Genomic DNA, 18,767 nt, shown 5'->3' with positions numbered 1-18,767 from the left:
CCAAGACTTAAGTTTGTGCCGGTGGAATAAAAAAGACACATGCTCAGGAAAGTAGATCCACCAAAAAGCTCATTCATTACAACAGACAAAGAGAACATAAGGCTTAAACAAAAAAAAATGATACTGCAAACAGGTCACTTACAGCTTCTAGCAAATGTTAATCAACTTACTCAAAGTGTCCAAACACGTGCTTTAAAAAAAGTTTCCTATATGCTCAAGTCCAAGATCAGCCTAATCAATCTGTTGCATCATGAATCATTAACCAACATGCTTTCCAAAGCATAATATCAACACAATTCTTAAAAGGCAGCAGACAAAATTTAATTAAAACAGTCTGTATGTCCTAAGCAATAACATACAAAGTTCTTCCCCTTTGCCAGTCCAGCCTAAAAACCATAAGAAACCTTTGAAATCAACCCGAACATTACCAAATGAATATATATATATATCTCTAAAAAGGTTATCACTTAGGATGATTTGGCCAGCGAATGCAAATACTACACAGTTACAGGAATAGCCCAGCTATCCGTCAGTGGACATTCTGCGAAGAAAAAGGAATTGTTGCGTTTTGCTGTGTATAACAGTCCAGCTGTCATCAGTATGCACGCATTCAAATAATTGCTCGTTGGTCAAGTGCTGAAATTAGAAGTGCCTCCAATGTGACACCCCTTCCCATCATTTGGATACAGCACAGTCAGACTGTTTAGTGGCTGTAACTTTCACCCTTTGTGTCCCGTTGCTTGATGACAAGGAGGTTCTCACTGGTGACCGCTGTGGCATCCCTTGCACTCAATTAATCTGCAAGTCTCCAGTTTTCCCCAAAGAAGCCACTCCTGTCCTCGATGTGACTTGTGAGGGAATATGTAATTGAAACTACGTGGTCCCAATGATCCAGTGACCGCCGCAAGTTCACGTTCTACCTGAGGACAGCTGAGCGTAAGATCACATTGATCTCTTGGTCAAACGCAAGGTGCACAGGGGAAAGGTGTCCACTTCAGTTAGACACTGAAGGCCATGCAGCCTATGGAAACGTAGCCTGAATAAGGAGCAAAAGTTTCAAGCACTGATGGGATTTGGTGGAGTAAATATGTATATAGTGCATTGGAGAAGAAAAAAAAATCAAAATGGTACATTTTAGGAGAATTGGCATTTAAATCTGTGGCTGCCCTGCCCGGGAATGAGAAAGCTTTAGGTCAAAGTTTTAATCAAGGCATTTTAATCAAGCTCTGAAATAAAAGTAGAAAGAGCTGGAGAAACAGGAATAGTTTTCTGCAGAAGAGTCACACATGACTCAATGTTAACTCTTTCTCTCTCCACGGATGCTGCCAGACCTACTGAGTTTCTCAAGCACTTTCAGTTTTTATTATAGTTTGCATTTTGCTAAGTAGCATACGGCAATTCTACTCCCACCATTGGCAAAAAGAATTCTGAACTAGTAGCACAGATTGGCATCAAATTTGCTGGAGGCTGGGGTTGCGTTAACACATCTCTGAACATCTTTTGGAGTTCTCATCCATTGCTGAAGGCAAAAAAAAAGATTTCCGGGCAGCGGAGGTTACGACTGTGCGACATTGTCAATTCAACTCACTGTTTTCAATGCACACAGTGTGAATTCCCACATTTGCAAGTGAATATCCTAGAATAATTTAAGGAACAGCTGCATGCTGTGATGATGGGACTGCCTGTAAAGGAGAAGCGAGATGCTTTGAATGACCTTCCTCGGTCTGAATCTAACCTGGGATTTGGAGAAGTCTCATTAGAGATTTGGTCTTTATTCCCTCACATAGTAAATAGCGAGTTTTCAAAATGGTTTGTGCTGGAGCGGAACAGAGGTGGGGGGACACATCAGTCTCTCTCTCTCTCACTCACACACACACACACACACACACATACATACACACAGTTGGATCATCAGAACACCTGTGTCTATCTAGCAAATTTAAAATAAAGTTCTGATTCATTTCCCATGGGATGTTAAAATACTCAGCTTTTCAGAAAACAATCGAAGTTTCAGGATTAAAACAGGAAAAACAAAAATCAGTTTTACTGCAAATCTTATCACCTTATTAACAGGTTTCACTGCCCCACACTGGAATTCTCACCTGCCTGGAGTTGAAATCCAGGGTAGTACCCATCCAGTGGCAACAGCGTACAGAGGATCTAACAATCTGATTCAAAGGTGGCATTGCAAAACACACGCATCAAGCTGGTACAGAAGACTTTTGTCTGAAGAGCTACAGTTTTAAATCTGCAGTTGGCCAGTTCAGCCCTCACAAACACAAAACTGCTTGTGACAGAGAGGGTTGGAAAAACCAAGGAGGAGACACATGTGGAGCACGTGCACCGTCACAGACCTGCCGGCCCGAATGGCTCGTTTCTACACAATACTCATTCAATGCAGTCACCATCCCATTTCCTAGACCCTCCCATTTGAACTCAGAACATCTCGACCTCCCTCTCCACAGAACAAGAAACCAGACCTCAAAAAGAAAAGCCAAAAGCAAGCATTTCAAAGGTTTATTTGAGATCATGATATTCGCTGAAAAATATTACTTCTTAAAAACACCACCAGCAACCCGCCCTCCCGGCTAAAATAATAGTTACCAGCTCTGGAGCAATAGGTTCCAACGGAAGGACTGACAGTTGGGACTACGTTCATGGATCAGAGGATCCCCCCCCTGCCTCTTCCCCCTACCCCCAACCCCACCACACTCCCCCATGTCTTTCTTTCTTGAAAGCGATAAGACTCAGCATGCCATCGAGCGCTGTGGGGGAATTAGCACGACCATTTGGAAACTGTCTGTGGTCTCCGGGCTCTGATACAACAACTAGACAAGCCGTGAGCTTGCATGGGGTTGGGAAGGGGAACTGGTCACATGATAAAGAAAATCTAATTCTCTCCATTTTGCCACAATGGCAATCTCATGTGTGGGTTGCTCCTTATCGCTGAGGCCATTTCTCCTCGCACAACTCAAGAGGTCACAACAGTGCTTTCGACGACAGCAGCAGTCAGGCAGAACTTCAAAGCCAGTCCATCACTTCTGCCTCTCGGAGAGCAATCAGAAGAAGGGTGCTTTGTGCCCTGCCTGATCCAGTGTGCGTTATAGTTGGGCCTTTGGGTTTAACCATCCTGAGTCTAACAATTGGGCTGGGGATAACCTGGACTGTGTGGTTCTGTCTTCCCTGTGGCAGTGCAGTTTACCCTCTTGAGCTGCAAGGGAGGCTATCCTCCATGAATGCTTCATGATGCAGAACAAACCAAATCTTTGGGACCACGTTTCCAGCCAACACTGCAATAGATGGAAAAAACCAGAAAATGGCGTCACTTTACTCCTCTTCAAGATCTGCACTGCCATGTCAGCTTCTGAGCCAGGTGCAGACAAAAGAAGAGCAAAAGAAACCCTCTCTCAGATCACAACAAAAATCCCAGAGAAAAAAAATATGAAGAGGAAACGATTGAACTCCATTAGAAACTTATTACAGTCTCGAGATCAGCTCGCCTGCAGAGGTGTCGCCTCACACCTGGAGTCAACTGTGTGTCATGGGGACTTGCATTTCTCAAGACCAGGCAGGGGTTTTGTTTCTTTCAAACCAGGATTACAATCCAAACAGAAGCAAGTGAAAGATTATTCCTACAAGCTGAAGTCCAGTCACCTCCAACCTCAAGTACCTGCCCCCATCTCACCATATTCCTTATTCAAACCGATAACGTTGGGTGGAATTTTTCCACACAGCCAGGCAAAAGATTAAACATAAGAAATTGTCCCCTGCACTCTGCACAAACCACACACACACACACACACACACACACACACACACACACACACAAAGCAATAACTTGCGCTGCAAACCCAAGGGGTTGTGAAGACTAAGCTGAACTGAGCAAAACAGCAGATTTAAAGAACGCTTTGGCGGAGATTTCGGAGAGGCACAACAGCCCGGTGTTCTTCCTCCTCAGGAAGTTCTGAAGAGAGCTTGTGTTCTTTTAGGAGGAGCGCACATGAGGAATCGTCCACACAGAGTTCTCGAGCGTGACACAAACTGTAAAAGGATGAATCAGAGGAGATCCGCGTGTGTGTGTGAGAGAGAGAGAGAGAGAGAGAGTATATATATAAAAAATAGGAGTCCAAACCATGCGAAGTGGCTTTTTTGTAAAGAGCAGACCCTTTTTTTGTGGTAATCAAGGGAGTTCAAGTGTGGTTTTGTTGCCTGCCCATCACCTACAAAGAAAAAAATCAGAAGTACATCTGTGAGAAATTCTTAACAACCAAAAAAACAGGATAAGCCAATAATTTTGATACAATTTGTCACCCACAGTGAGCTCTACAGCCGCACAGACCCTTCGGCCCAACCAGACCATGCTGACCATAATCCCAAACTAAACTAGTCCCACTTGCCTGCTCCTGGCCCATATCCCTCCAGACAGTTTTAATTCACGTACTTATCCAAATGTCTTTTAAATGTTGTAATTGTACCCCACATCTGTGTAAAAATGTTTCCCCTCATGTCCTTTATGAATCTTGCTCCTCTCACCTTAAAAAATATGCCACCTAGTTAAGAACTCCCCCCACCCTAGGGAAAAGACCCTTGTCATTCACCCTAACTATACCCCTTTCGATTTTATAAAGGCTGCCTCTCAACCTCCTACGATCCAATGGAAAAAGTCCCAGCCTATTTTTATATCTCAAACCCTCCGTTCTCAGCAACATCCTGGTAAATCTTTTCTGAAACCTCTCCAGTTTAATAATATCCTTCCTGTAACAGGGCGACCAGATCTGGACACACTACTCCAGAAGAGGTCTCACCAATGTCCTGTACAACATCAACATGACATCCAAACTCCTATATGAAAAGATCTGACTGATGAAAGCAAGCACGTTAAATGCCTTCTTAACCACCCTGTCTACCTGTGATGCAAATTTCAAATAATTGTCTACTTGAACCCCTAGGTCTTTCTGTTCCACCACACCACCCAGAGCTGTATCATTAATTGTATAAGATTCCCCCCCTTGTTTGTTTCACATTTATCTAAACTAAACTCCATCTGCCACTCTTCAGCCATTGACCTAATTAACCAAGATCTCTTTCTAATCCTAGATAACCTTCTTCACTGTCCACTACACCACCAGTTTGGTGGCAGCTGCAAACTTAGTAACCATGTCTCCTATATTCTCATTCAAATCACTGACATAAACAACAAACAAAAGTGGACCCCGCACCAATCCCGGTGGGACCCTGTTGGTCACAGGCCTCCAGTCTGAAAAACAACCCTCCACCATCACACTCTGTCTCCTGCCGTTAAGCCAATTTTGTATCTAATTGACAAACTCACCCTGAAACCCAATGTAATCGAACATTACTAATCATCCAACATGTGGAAACTTGTCAAAACTTTTACTAAAATCTAACTAAACAACATCTACCACTCTGCCCTCAATCATCAAAAAAAAAGAATTAAGTTTGTGAGACACTATTTTCCTCATTAAAAACCATGCTGACTATCCTTAATCCATCTTTGCCTCCTACTCTACTAAATTCCAGCATAGCTGGTTCAACCTTTCTCAGAAGACAACCCACCCATTAGTCCAGTATTTGTCCAGTTTAACTTCCTGCAATTTTTGGAGAAAATTTGTGGTTCAGGTTGTAGGTTTGCTCACTGAGCTGGAAGGTTTGTTCTCAGACATTTCGTCACCACGCTGGGTAACATCATCAGGGAGCCTCCGGTGAAGTGCTGGTGTTCTGTCCCATTTTCTATCTGTGTGTCTTGGTCTGTTACAGTGGGTGATATCGTTTCTAGTTCTTTTTCTCAGAGGTTGGTAAATGGGGTCCAAATTGAGGAGTTTATTGATGGAGTTCCGGTCTGAATGCCAGGCCTCTAGGAATTCCCATGCGTGTCTGTTTAGCCTGTCCTAGGTAGGATGTATTGTCCCAGGTGAAGTGTTGTCCTTCTTTGTATGCAAGGATACTAGTGATAGTCTTTGGGTGGCTATTTGGGGTTGGTGTATCCTGGTGGCTAGTTTTCCGCCTGTCTGTCCAATGTAGTATTTATTACAGTCCTTGCAGGGTATTTTGTAAATGACATTAATTTGCTGGTTGTTGGAATAGGGTCCTTTAGGTTCATCAGTAGCTGTTCCAGTGTGTGGGCTACCATGATGCCAAGGGGTTATCTCTGAGATGTCTTTGATGTATGGTAGTGTGGTTAGGGTTTCTGAGCATATTGTGTCTACTGGTTTGTTGTCTAAGAATCGGCACACTGTGTTAAATCAAGTATCCGTTGTTCTTGGATATGCTGTATAAGTGTTTTTCTTCTGCCACTCGTAGTTCCTGGGTGCTACAGTGTGTTGTGGCTCATTTAAATAATGTCCTGATGCAGCTCCTTTTGTGGGTGTCAGGCCGATTGCTTCTGTAGTCAGGCATCTGGTGTCACAGTATAACAAACAGGTAATGGCAAGCTATAGACCAGCGTCTACAGGAAAGCAACACACACAGACCAGATACTTAACTACAGAAACATTCATCCCGACACCCACAAACAGAGCTGCAAGAGGATGTTATTTAAACAGGCCACAACACACTGCAGCACCCAGGAACTACATCAAACAGACAGGCAGGAAACTAGCCACCAGGATACATGAACACCAACTAGCCGCCTCAGGCGACTGACTGTGTGGAGTTTGCATGTTCTCCCCGTGTCTGCGTGGGTTTCCTCCGGGTGCTCCGGTTTCCTCCCACAGTCCAAAGATGTGTGGGTCAGGTGAATTGGCCATGCTAAATTGCCCATAGAGTTAGGTAAGGGGTAAATGTAGGGGTATGGGTGGGTTGCGCTTCAGCGGGTCAGTGTGGACTTGTTGGGCCGAAGGGCCTGTTTCCACACTACACTGTAAGTAATCTAAAAAAAAAGGCATGGCCCACTATCACTAGTATTCTTAGATACAGATGAAGGAGGACATCACTCCGACCCAGACAATACATCCATCCTAGGACAGGCTAAACAGAGACACGCACAAGAATTTCTAGAGGCTGGCATTCAAACCAGAACTCCATCAATAAACACAATGATTTGGACCCCGTTTACCAACCTCTGAGAAAACGAACCGGAAATGATACCACCTACCTTAACAGGCCAAGACAAACGGGACAGAACACCGGTGTTTCACCAGAGGCTCAGTGATGACGTTACCTAGCATGGTGACGAAACATCTGAAAACAAATCTTCCAGCTTAGTGAGCCAACTTACAACCTGACTTTATTTTCTGGTTGAAAGACTTACTTGCTGAAGGAGGTGCTCACTGTGAAGAAAACTGGCTCTTTGCTACATTCTGCCTTGAATCCGTAGTAGAATTGGCAACCATGCCACTTTTGGATTTCATCCGCTCTTGTACTGACCCTGGCTGTTGGGAAGGAAAAAAGGAAACTTCACCAACAGCGATGAAAAGATCTTCTAATTCATTCATTCATGGGATGTGGACGTCGCGGGCAATTCAACATTTGCTGCGCCTTCAGATATGAGCAAGGTACTGGTATAGTCAGCCAGGCAAGTGGAGAGCGAGCCATTCAATTTGAGGGGTAACTAGGGACGGCCAATAAATGCTGGGTCACGTCACATCCCATGACCAACATCATCATCATAATCTAATGCAAAACAGTGCCATTACTACAGTTAACTGGGGGGGGAATGTTGCCGAACATCCTTGGAGCTCAGGTTCATGGTTACTTGAAGATGGAGTCACAGGTAGATAGGGTAGTGAAGGCGACATGTGGTCCACTTGCCTTTATTGGTCAGTGCATTGAGTATAGGAGTTGGGAGGTCATGTTGCGGTTATACAGGACATTGGTCAGGCCACTGTTGGAATACTGTGTTCATTTCTGGTCGAAGGATGTCGTGAAACTTGAAAGGGTTCAGAAAAGCTTTCCAAGGATGTTGCCAGGGTTACAGAGTTTGAGCTATAGGGAGAGGCTGAATAGGCTGGGGCTGTTTTCCCTGGAGCATCAGAGGCTGAGGGGTGTCCTTATAGAGGTTTATAAAATTATGAGGGGCATGGATAGGATAAATAGACAAAGTCTTTTCTCTAAGGTCGGGGAGTCCAGAACTAGAGGGTATAAGGTGGGAGGAAAAAGATTTAAAAGGGACCTAAGTGGCAACATTTTCACACAGAGAGTGGGACGTGTATGAAATGAGCTGCCAGAGGAAGCGGTGGAGGCTGGTACAATTACAGCATTTAAATGGCATCTGCATGGGTATATTGAATAGGAAAGGTTTGGAGGGATATGGGCCAAATGCTGGCAAACTAATGTAGAACATCTGGTTGGCATGGACAAGTCAGACCGAAGGGTCTGTTTCCGTGCTGTAAATCTGCATGACTCTACAACTGGGAGTATTACTCCTCCTGAGCTGCACAGTCCTGAGGCAAGAGTGAAATTATAGAGAAGGGCACTCACAACCAGAGATATCTTTTCTCTCTGACAGCTGTAGAATTCTCTCTTCCCTTCCCAGACTAGGTAATTGAAAAAGGCTGAGTTAGACCGAACTTTGAGTGACGAGGAATTTGAAGGTTATCTGATGGGGGCTGATTTGAGGCTGGAATCTAATCCATCACAATTTTATCAAATGGCAGAGCAGGACTGAGGGGCCGAGAGGCCTCCTGTTCCCAGGTCCTATATTTGTCTCCTTTACCCTGTTTTTTTAGGTAAAAACGGGGCGGCACGGTGGCTCAGTGGTTAGCACTGCTGCCTCACAGCGCCAGGGACCCGGGTTCGATTCCAGACTGTGTGGAGTTTGCAAGTTCTCCCCGTGTCTGCATGGGTTTCCTCTGGGTGCTCCGGTCCCAGAGTCCAAAGATATGCAGCTTAGGTGAATTGGCCATGCTAAATTGCCCTGTAGTATTCAGGGATGTGTAGGTTGGGTGTATTAATCAGGGGTAAATGTAGAGTAACAGGGGAATGGTTCTGGGTGGGAGACGCTTCGATATGGAGTTGCTGGGCCGAAGGGCATGTTTCCACACGGTAGTGATTCTATGAAAGAATTTATGAAAAAGAAAACATACCGCAATAAACAGGTGACACACAAAAGAATAACAGGGGGCACCGACTAGCAATTTCTCTCTCTCTTTTAGTGAAAATAATTCCATAGAAAGAGCCTTTTCTTTGAGCAGCTGCAGAATCATTCTCAGCGACACCCCCTCCAAACCACCACAACCACCCTCTTATTCATTCCTGGCAGAAACAGACACATCTAGAATACACAATGCTTCATTTTCCAGCATCTTCCCAGTGGATTCATTCAATCGATGGCATGGATCTCACCAGCTGGTGCAACTGACAGTCATCACACACAGACACTCAGAGGTGGCAGGAGATTGGGGGAACGGAGGGGGACGGTGTGACGGTCAGGATGACAGGAACAGAGACGGGAACAGACAGACAGATAGGGGTTACAGAGACAAAACTAGTCAGAAAGGGAGCGAGGGTACACAGAGGGAAATGGGGGTGGGGGAGGAAGAGAGAGAGAGAGAGAAAAATAAGGGATTAGAGACAGAACCAGTCAGGAGTGACAGGGAGTGAGAATATAGAGATGTATAACCAGAGAGACCGGGTGAAAGAGACAGAGAATCAGACAGAATTAGTCAGGAGTGACAGGGAGTGAGTATACAGAGGAGGATAACCAGAGTGACAGGGAGACAGATGGGGTTTACTGAGACAGAACTATTCACAGTGAAAGGGAGTGAGGGTACAGAGTGGGAAACTGGAGTGACAGGGAAAGAGACAGGCAGGCAGGGGTTCTGGATACAGAGAAACACACAGAATTATTCAGTGGTCACACACACACACACACACCTCCAACCAAAAGCAGCATCACATCCACGGTCAGTCAACAGTAAATCTGGCCTAAAACCTAAAAAGCAATAGTGTATCACAATTAATGTACGATAAGCTATTACCATTTCATTGACACATTCCTCTGCACTCCACTTTCCAGTGACACCATCTCCTCCCTATCCAGGTAACCCCCACCCCACCGACTCAGTGACAAGGAAAACATGGGATGCTGTTTAATGTTCCCTTGACCCATCAGAACAGAGACTGGCTCAGACCAGCTGATCTGTATCCAAACAGGACAGTCAGTGTTCCTCGGATGTTGCCTGACCGGCTGTACTTTTCCAGCACCACACCTTTTGACTCTGATCTCCAGGATCTGCAGCCCTCACCTCTCCTCAGGCCAGCTGATGGACGGCCCAGAGCAGAGTCTGCCAGTTCATACCCAGTGAACAGACGATGTTTCAACCACTCATTGGTGAGCATGGTGTTTGGAATTTCAACCCCATGGTGCCAGTGCCTCTAGCCACCTCCAGGATGTGCCAAAGAGCGACAAGGCCAGTGAGATACCTGGCAAAGTGTCGCAAGGTAGAAAGCGGAGGAGCCAATTTACAAACAGCAAACTCCTGATCACACCAATAAGTGATCAGTCCATCTTTTCTGGTGATAATCATCACAGGGAGAACAGCCAATGGTGGCAGTGGGACAGTCTAAGCCTAGCCTAGAGGGAAAATGGGATTTAAAACTGAACAGAGATTCCCCAACAGGGAGGGTGCAGCGGCTGGTGAACTAGCAAACGGTCAGCGATTCAACTCGTGTGGAAATCCTTGGCTGGGGGGGGTCACAGTCTTAGAATAAGGAACAGACCAGATGGGACGGTACAGGGATGTCTTCTTGTACTCAGAGGGCGCTGGAGATTTGGGAGTTGTCTACCCAGTCAGCAGTAGCAGCTCAGTACATTCAAAGACCAAGAGCAATCTATTCCTCAAAACATCACGGCCTACAGGAATACTGCAGCAAGTTGGCAGCGAGGCCACAGTGGATGGGCTGAACCACCTCCTAGATTAGTGGTGCTGGAAGAGCACAGCAGTTCAGGCAGCATCCGAGGAGCAGTAAAATCGACGTTTTGGGCAAAAGCCCTTCATCAGGAATATAGGCAGAGTGCCTGAGGGTGGAGAGATAAATGAGAGGAGGGATTATCTCTCCACGCTTCAGGCTCTCTGTCTGTATTCCTGATGGAGGGCTTTTGCCCGAAACGTCGCTTTTCCTGCTCCTCGGACGCTGCCTGAACTGCTGTGCTTTGCCAGCACCACTCTACTCCAGAATCTGGTTTCCAGCATCTGCAGTCATTTACCTGAACAACCTCCTGCAATACCTCTCTCTCTCTCTCTCCCCCCCCACCCCCCCACCCCCATGGTCCAATTTGCAGATGGGCTGCAGGTTTCTAATGACGTCAGGAAGAGTTTTTTTAGAATCAGCAACATTTTGAAATGGCGATAAAAGGGCACAATTTAAGACATTGCCTTCTATTCTTGGTTGCTGCACAGTTTACATTATCTCGACGGGGAAAGGACCAAGGGATCGGAATATATATTGTCATGCACAACCCCATCCCCATCTCTGAAAGCCCTACCTATTGCTGTCACCCCCTCCAGCCCTTACACCCCCTCCCGATCTCTGTCACTCCTTCCACCCTCTACACCGCCCCCTCCCTATCTCGGTCATCTCCTTCCACCCTCTACACCCCCTCCCTATCTCTGTCAGCCCCCTGGGGGGGGAAAAGAGAGCGAGAGAGAGAGAGAGAGAGCGAGAGAGAGAGCGAGAGAGAGACTTATTTCTGTTCTCCAGCCCTATATTTAAATGAACATTAAAAGCCTCCAACTCCTTATAATGACACTGATAACTCCCGGGTGCCACAAGCAGCAGTTAGTCCAGGGAGTGTCAATTCAAATGAAGAGCATTTAACTGTGAACTCTGGGCAATATGATTAATGCAGCCACTCCCAGCTATTTACTTATAAACTTACACTGCACCAGAAGGCAACTCTGACAGGAGTGGGACAGGAAGACTTCAGTGTAATGGCACCATCCTGTGACACAGTACACAGGACCCCGAGTCACAGGGTCGAATCGGGACAGAGACAGCTCTCTGTAAAACAAAATATAAAGGGGGCCATTGTCATCCTGACCACGTGGCCTCCCCTCCCCCTTGGGGAATGTCAGGAATCTCCCGACAGCTCGTAAACAAGTCTCGCATTAAGAATAATCTGGGAGAGACTTGTACACAATTGGATTTCCTACACTGTGGCAGCCCTGCAATGATTGAAACTGGCTGCCTTTTAACCTTCGGTGGGGGGGGGGGGGCTTCCCGAGACAGGGAAGGGCGCTACAGAAATGCAGGCCTTTGCCTTTAAAGATATACAGGGTCTTTTTTTTTCCTCAAATCAGAGTTTTCCCCATGATGGAGTGACACTGGACTTGGAGTCTCAACTCCCTCCAGTACCATGTCTCAGATCTCCAGCGTCCACAGAACATTCTCTCTCTCTCTCTCAATAGTGAATATAACCAGAAGGGGAAAAGGGGAGAGAAAGGGGCTGAGCAAGTTCACCAGGGGGAGATTAGGGCAGCAGAGAAGTGTGTGGGAGAGGAGACTGGGGGCCTGGGGAATTCTTAGCCACTGACAGCTAATGTTTTCCAGAAGGAGCTGATTATAGTTCCGTGGGGCGGTACGGTGGCTCAGTGGGCAGCACTGCTGCCTCACAACGCCAGGGTCCCAGGTTCAATTCCAACCTCAGAGTTTGCACATTCTCCCCTCATGTCTGCGTGGGTTTCCTCCAGGTGCTCCGGTTTCCTCCCACAGCCCAAAAGTGTGCAGGTCAGGTGAATTGGCCATGCTAAATTGTCCCATAGCGTTAGGTGCATTAGGGAAATAGGTCTGGGCGGGTTACTCTTCAGAGGGTCGGTGTGGACTTGTCGGGCCGGAGGGCCTGTTTCCACACTGTAGGGAATCTAATAATTAAGAAAAGGGATCAAAGAGGATAAAGCACCCAGTTGGAGGATCAATCGTGATAGTATGGAACAGCAAATCAGACTCAAAGGGCTGAATGGCTTGCTTCCACACTGCAGGGATTCTGTATGATTCTTTCTACAATTTGAATGGCTGAGTTATCTCAGGAAAGATGGAAGTGGAGATCAGGACTGATCTTCATTCTTGACTCCATCTGACCACCTACAGCCCCCTCGTTCGGTGGACGTGGGATTCTCTGCCAATCCCTTATTACCCAGCGGGCAGGTAAGTATCAACCACAGAGTCTGGAGTCACGTGTAGGCCAGTCCAGGTAAGGATGGCAGATTCCTTCCCTCAAGGACATGAGCAAACAAGATGGATTATGCCTGGCCATTGGAATTAAGAATCAGGAACAGACTTTTTTTTTAAAAAATTGAATTCAAACTGCCCCACCTGCCATGGTGGGATTCAAACCCGGGTCCCCAGATCATCGCCTGGCGGCCGAGTTAATAATCTAACAGTAAAACCTCTACGCCAGCATCCACTTCCCCGAGCAAAGCCTATCAATCTTTATTTTGTCTTTTCGAACAGACCCCTGCATTTCCTGCAGCTTTGAGAGAGAGCACGTGTTTCCTGATGTCACTACGAATAGTCCTGGGTGGAATGATAAAGATTCGGACCTCCACCCCCTCCAAGTTGTTCTGCCTCTTTTCCAAAGGACAGTCTCCATCAATCCCATTGAATCCTTTAATTGTCTTAAGCCCGTCAATTATAGACCACCCCACAGACGTCAGCACTTGAGGGATATATCGACGGGACTAGTTGGCAAAGGTTTCAAAAACTCAAGGCTTGACATTCCCAATACAACTGGGGAGAACGGATTGCAAGTGAACAGGGACTAATTTAGTGAGCGGATACAGAGGTGAAGGAGTGCCGCACTGTCAGAGGGTCGGCGCCGAGGGAGCGGGCACTGTCGGAGGGTCGGCGCCGAGGGAGCGGGCACTGTCGGAGGGTCGGCGCCGAGGGAGCGGGCACTGTCTGTGATGGAACCGTTTATGTGAAGCTCCCACTTGGCCTCCTCGGTGGATTTACAAGACCACACTGCTGCTACCGAATAGCAACTCTCTCCCTGAAACCCTGATCATGACAGAAATACAGGTAACCCAGGTCACCCTCACAGCACGGATTGTCAGAGTGTGCTGCAATATTACCTACGTCACAGCACCTCAAGAGGAATTCCCTGGCTGTGCGTAACAAGTCGGTCAACGCGAGTTTGTCCTTCCATGGTCAACTTGATCTTCGAGCGTCTGTGGCACGGGATCTTCAACCGTGAATCCATATCAGATCCTCAGGCAGTATCCCCACACGCTCCCCTTTCCCCCACTCCGTCCCAGATCCCAAGCCTGGACTCGGAGAAATGAGAAAGAAATACCCGAAAACACTCACCATCGAGAAGCCTTGGCTCGCCATGTCTCCGGACCCGACGTGGGTTAAGTGCACGAAGTTCATGGGTTCCCCGATCATGCTCCTGTCGATACGTTTCCGCTTTTTCTGGAGAATCAAAGCCATGGGTTAATGCGGCAAGACCACGTCACAGTCCTGGCTCTCCGGGTCCTACCGCTCCACGCAAACAACAGCTAAATGCAGAATACAGGAGCCATTTCCACCTGCTTCCCATCCCGGTCACCCCCTCCAGCCCCTACACCCCCTCCCTATCCCTGTCACCCCCTCCAGCCCCTACACCCCCTCCCTATCCCTGTCACCCCCTCCAGCCCCTACACCCCCTCCCTATCCCTGTCACCCCCTCCAACCCCTACACCCCCTCCCTATCCCTGTCACCCCCTCCAGCCCCTACACCCCCTCCCTATCCCTGTCACCCCCTCCAGCCCCCCACACCCCCTCCCTATCCCTGTCACCCCCTCCAGCCCCTACACCCCCTCCCTATCCCTGTCACCCCCTCCAGCCCCTACACCCCTTCCCTATCCCTGTCACCCCCTCCAGCCCCCCACACCCCCTCCCTATCCCTGTCACCCCCTCCAGCCCCTCCCTATCTGTCACCCCCTCCAGCCCCTACACCCCCATCTGAGACCTCCTCCAGCCCCCTACTCCCCTTCCCTATCTCTGTCACCCCCTCCAGCCCCCTACAGCCCCTCCCTATCCCTGTCAGACCCACCAGCCCCTATACCCCTTCCCTATCTGTCACCCCCTCCAGCCCCCCCACACCCCCTCCCTATCACCCCCTCCAGCCCCTACACCCCATCCCTATCTGTCACCCCCTCCAGCCCCTACACCCCCATCTGAGACCTCCTCCAGCCCCCTACACCCCCTCCCTATCCCTGTCACCCCCTCCAGCCCCTACACCCCCTCCCTATCCCTGTCAGACCCACCAGCCCCTATACCCCTTCCCTATCCCTGTCACCCCCTCCAGCCCCCCACACCCCCTCCCTATCCCTGTCACCCCCTCCAGCCCCCCACACCCCCTCCCTATCACCCCCTCCAGCCCCCTACACCCCCTCCCTATCCCTGTCACCCCCTCCAGCCCCCTACACCCCCTCCCTATCCCTGTCACCCCCTCCAGCCCCCCACACCCCCTCCCTATCCCTGTCACCCCCTCCAGCCCCTCCCTATCTGTCACCCCCTCCAGCCCCTACACCCCCATCTGAGACCTCCTCCAGCCCCCTACTCCCCTTCCCTATCTCTGTCACCCCCTCCAGCCCCCTACAGCCCCTCCCTATCCCTGTCAGACCCACCAGCCCCTATACCCCTTCCCTATCTGTCACCCCCTCCAGCCCCCCCACACCCCCTCCCTATCACCCCCTCCAGCCCCTACACCCCATCCCTATCTGTCACCCCCTCCAGCCCCTACACCCCCATCTGAGACCTCCTCCAGCCCCCTACACCCCCTCCCTATCCCTGTCACCCCCTCCAGCCCCTACACCCCCTCCCTATCCCTGTCAGACCCACCAGCCCCTATACCCCTTCCCTATCCCTGTCACCCCCTCCAGCCCCCCACACCCCCTCCCTATCCCTGTCACCCCCTCCAGCCCCCCACACCCCCTCCCTATCACCCCCTCCAGCCCCCTACACCCCCTCCCTATCCCTGTCACCCCCTCCAGCCCCCTACACCCCCTCCCTATCCCTGTCACCCCCTCCAGCCCCCTACACCCCCTCCCTATCCCTGTCACCTCCTCCAGCCCCTACACCCCCTCCCTATCTCTGTCACCCCCTCCAGCCCCTACACCCCCTCCCTATCCCTGTCAACTACTCCTTTGTTCCTCACATCCCGGTAAATCGGAACAAACAATACATACTGAGCGAGTTTAGCAAAGTCCACATTCTGGCCTGGAAATCTTTTTTTAAAAAATCAACTAAAGTACAGGGTATTGTCATATTAAAGGAAAAGTGCTGGAAATCTGAAACCAGCAGGAATTTTTCTGGACAAACTCAGCAGGTCCGACAGTATCTGTGGAGACAGACAGAGTAAAGATCAAAGAACCTGCAAAGCTCCCCCTCCCCGCCTTGATACCAAACCTTTCCAACAACCTTTCCACTTACAGAAACCAAGTTATGATCGAAAGTAGGAAGAACAGACAGCCGGATTACACACAGTAAGCTCCCACATTTGGAACGCACCCAGATAATCTCCTTTCAAAATGGTACTAGTTGAGAAACGGGTTCGGGACCCACTCCAGGAAGTGTGTGTTCCGTCACAGAACGTCTGGGGGCGAAGGATATAACCAGATCCAATCTTTGCACGTTTGTAGAAGTATTTATTTACAGAGACTAAAAAATGAGGTCTGCAGATGCTGGAGATCACAGCTGAAAACGTGTTGCTGGTTAAAGCGCAGCAGGTCAGGCAGCATCCAAGGAATAGGAAATTCGACGTTTCGGGCATAAGTCCTTCATCAGGAGGTCCAGAGATCCAGGCACCAAACACGCACCTCCTCACACAACCGTCATTTTGTCGTCTTATCGGACAGGAGAGCAGATGAGTTTCCAGTTAATCTCGCATACCTACGTTTGATGAGACACAGGAGCACTCCGTGAAGAATCTTCCGGAAACTCCTGGTGTCAGTACTGATTGGGACCTGCACTGTTCATGAATAATTTCTGTGGATAACACCTCCACAGTTACTCTTACAGCAGAAGTGGGCAGGGGGTAATGGGATTTCTTCCTGGACAGGGGTGGTGCTGAACATTTGTCACAGACCTATGGCACGGAAACTGACCCTTCGGTCCAACCGGTCCATGTCAATCATAATCCCAAACTAAACCAGTCCCACCTGCCTGCCCCTGGCCCATATTCCCTCCAAACCTTTCCTCAATGTCTTTTAAACATTGTAACATCCACCACTTCCTCAGGAAGTTCATTCCACACACGAACCACCCTGTTTAAACAAATTTGCCTGTCACGTCTTTTTTTTAAATCTCTCCCCTCTCACCTTAAAAACATGCTCTAGTCTTGAAATCCCCCAACCTAGGGAAAAGGCAACAAACTCTATCTACAAGGCAGTCCAACCATTTAAATACAGCAGCTACAAGAGCAAGTCAGAAGCTGGGAATCTCACCTCCAGACTCCCCAAGGCACATGTCAGGAGTGTGATGGAATACTCCCCACTTACCCTGGACGGGAAGCTTGACACCAACCAGGACAAAGCAGCCCACTTGCCTGGTACCACATCCATTCCCTCCATCACCGACGCTCAGTCGCAGCAGCGTGTACCATCTACAAGATCCACTGCAGCAACTCACCAAGGGTGGGGGGTGGGGGGGCTGGGACCACAGCAGTTCAGGAAAGCAGCTCACCAGCTTCTGAACAGTATTGGAAGATGAGCAATTATGACCCAGCCTGCAACATCCACAAATGAATAAAAACTGGACCATCAGGTCACCTCCCTGCATTCGTCCATAGTGGAATCTTGCTGTGTGCAAACTGGCTGTCATTTTTCTTCTGGCTTCGAAAGTACACCAGTTAAGTGTTTGATTGTGGCTGGTCTGCCTTATGTCACATTAACCAGCTTCATGACAGAGCAAAGAAAATAGAACATAGAACATGAACGCAGTACAAGCCCTTCGACCCTCGATGTTGTGCCGACCTTTCATCCCACTCTAAGATCAAACTCACCTACGTACCCTTCATTGTACTATATTCCATGCGCCTATCCAAGAGTTGCTTGAATCTCCCTAATGTACCTGACTCTACTACCACTGCTGGCAGTGTATTCCACACACCCACCAGTCTCTGTGTAAAGAACCTACCTCTGACATCTCCCCTAAACCTTTCTCCAATCACCTTAAAATAACGCCCCCTCGTGACCGAACGAGAACTTATTGCTCTCAAGGGTTTTAAGCCCCTAGCAACAATTCATTCTCACCAATCGCTTTGAAAACATCCAAAATCTAACAGGGGTTGGCAGTAAAGGGGAAGAGAGTGCATTGTGTGCAGAGGATATTAAAAATCTTGACTGTCAAAGCATTCACTCTTTATCCCCCTACCAAAATGAATTTTTAAATCAAATCTTAAAGTTATAGAGGTTTACAAAATTATGAGGGACATGGATAGGGTAAATAGACAAATTCTTTTCCCTGGGGTTGGGGAGTCCAGAACTAGAGAGCATAGGGGCAACTTTTTCACACAGAGGGTGCTACGTGTATGGAATGAGCTGCCAGAGGAAGTGGTGGAGGCTGGTCCAATTGCAACATTTAAGAGGCATTTGGATGGGTATATGAATAGGAAGGGTTGGGAGGGATATGGGCTGGGTGCTGGCAGGTGGGACTAGATTGGGTTGGGATATCTGGTCGGCATGGACGGATTGGACCGAAGGGTCTGTTTCCATGCTGTACATCTCTATGACTACACTCTGCCAATAATTCCAGACCAAATCAGTTTAATCGCGATGGTGGGCAGACATGTAGAAAGTTATTCCGTGTAGAATTCATAGTCACAC

The 18,767-nt window shown here is 48.4% G+C and overlaps 1 protein-coding gene across 1 annotated transcript in view; it reads right to left on the bottom strand.

The window, feature by feature from the left end:
* Window positions 1-2,706: 2,706 nt before the first annotated feature.
* Window positions 2,707-18,767, bottom strand: part of LOC132805558 (CDC42 small effector protein 1-B-like) — a 41,857-nt gene continuing 25,796 nt past the window's right edge. Inside the window, exons 3-5 of the mRNA XM_060820672.1 lie at window positions 14,266-14,370; window positions 7,271-7,391; window positions 2,707-4,220 (exon numbers count right to left, since the gene is read on the bottom strand). Of these exons, the coding sequence (XP_060676655.1) occupies window positions 7,287-7,391; window positions 14,266-14,370 (210 nt within the window). The 3' untranslated portion in view covers window positions 2,707-4,220; window positions 7,271-7,286. The remainder of the gene's footprint in view (window positions 4,221-7,270; window positions 7,392-14,265; window positions 14,371-18,767) is intronic.

The sequence above is a fragment of the Hemiscyllium ocellatum genome, chromosome 50, assembly GCF_020745735.1.
Source record: "Hemiscyllium ocellatum isolate sHemOce1 chromosome 50, sHemOce1.pat.X.cur, whole genome shotgun sequence".
NCBI lineage: Eukaryota > Metazoa > Chordata > Chondrichthyes > Orectolobiformes > Hemiscylliidae > Hemiscyllium > Hemiscyllium ocellatum.
Note: the sequence above shows the minus strand (reverse complement) of the source record. Positions and strands in the feature narration are given on the sequence as shown.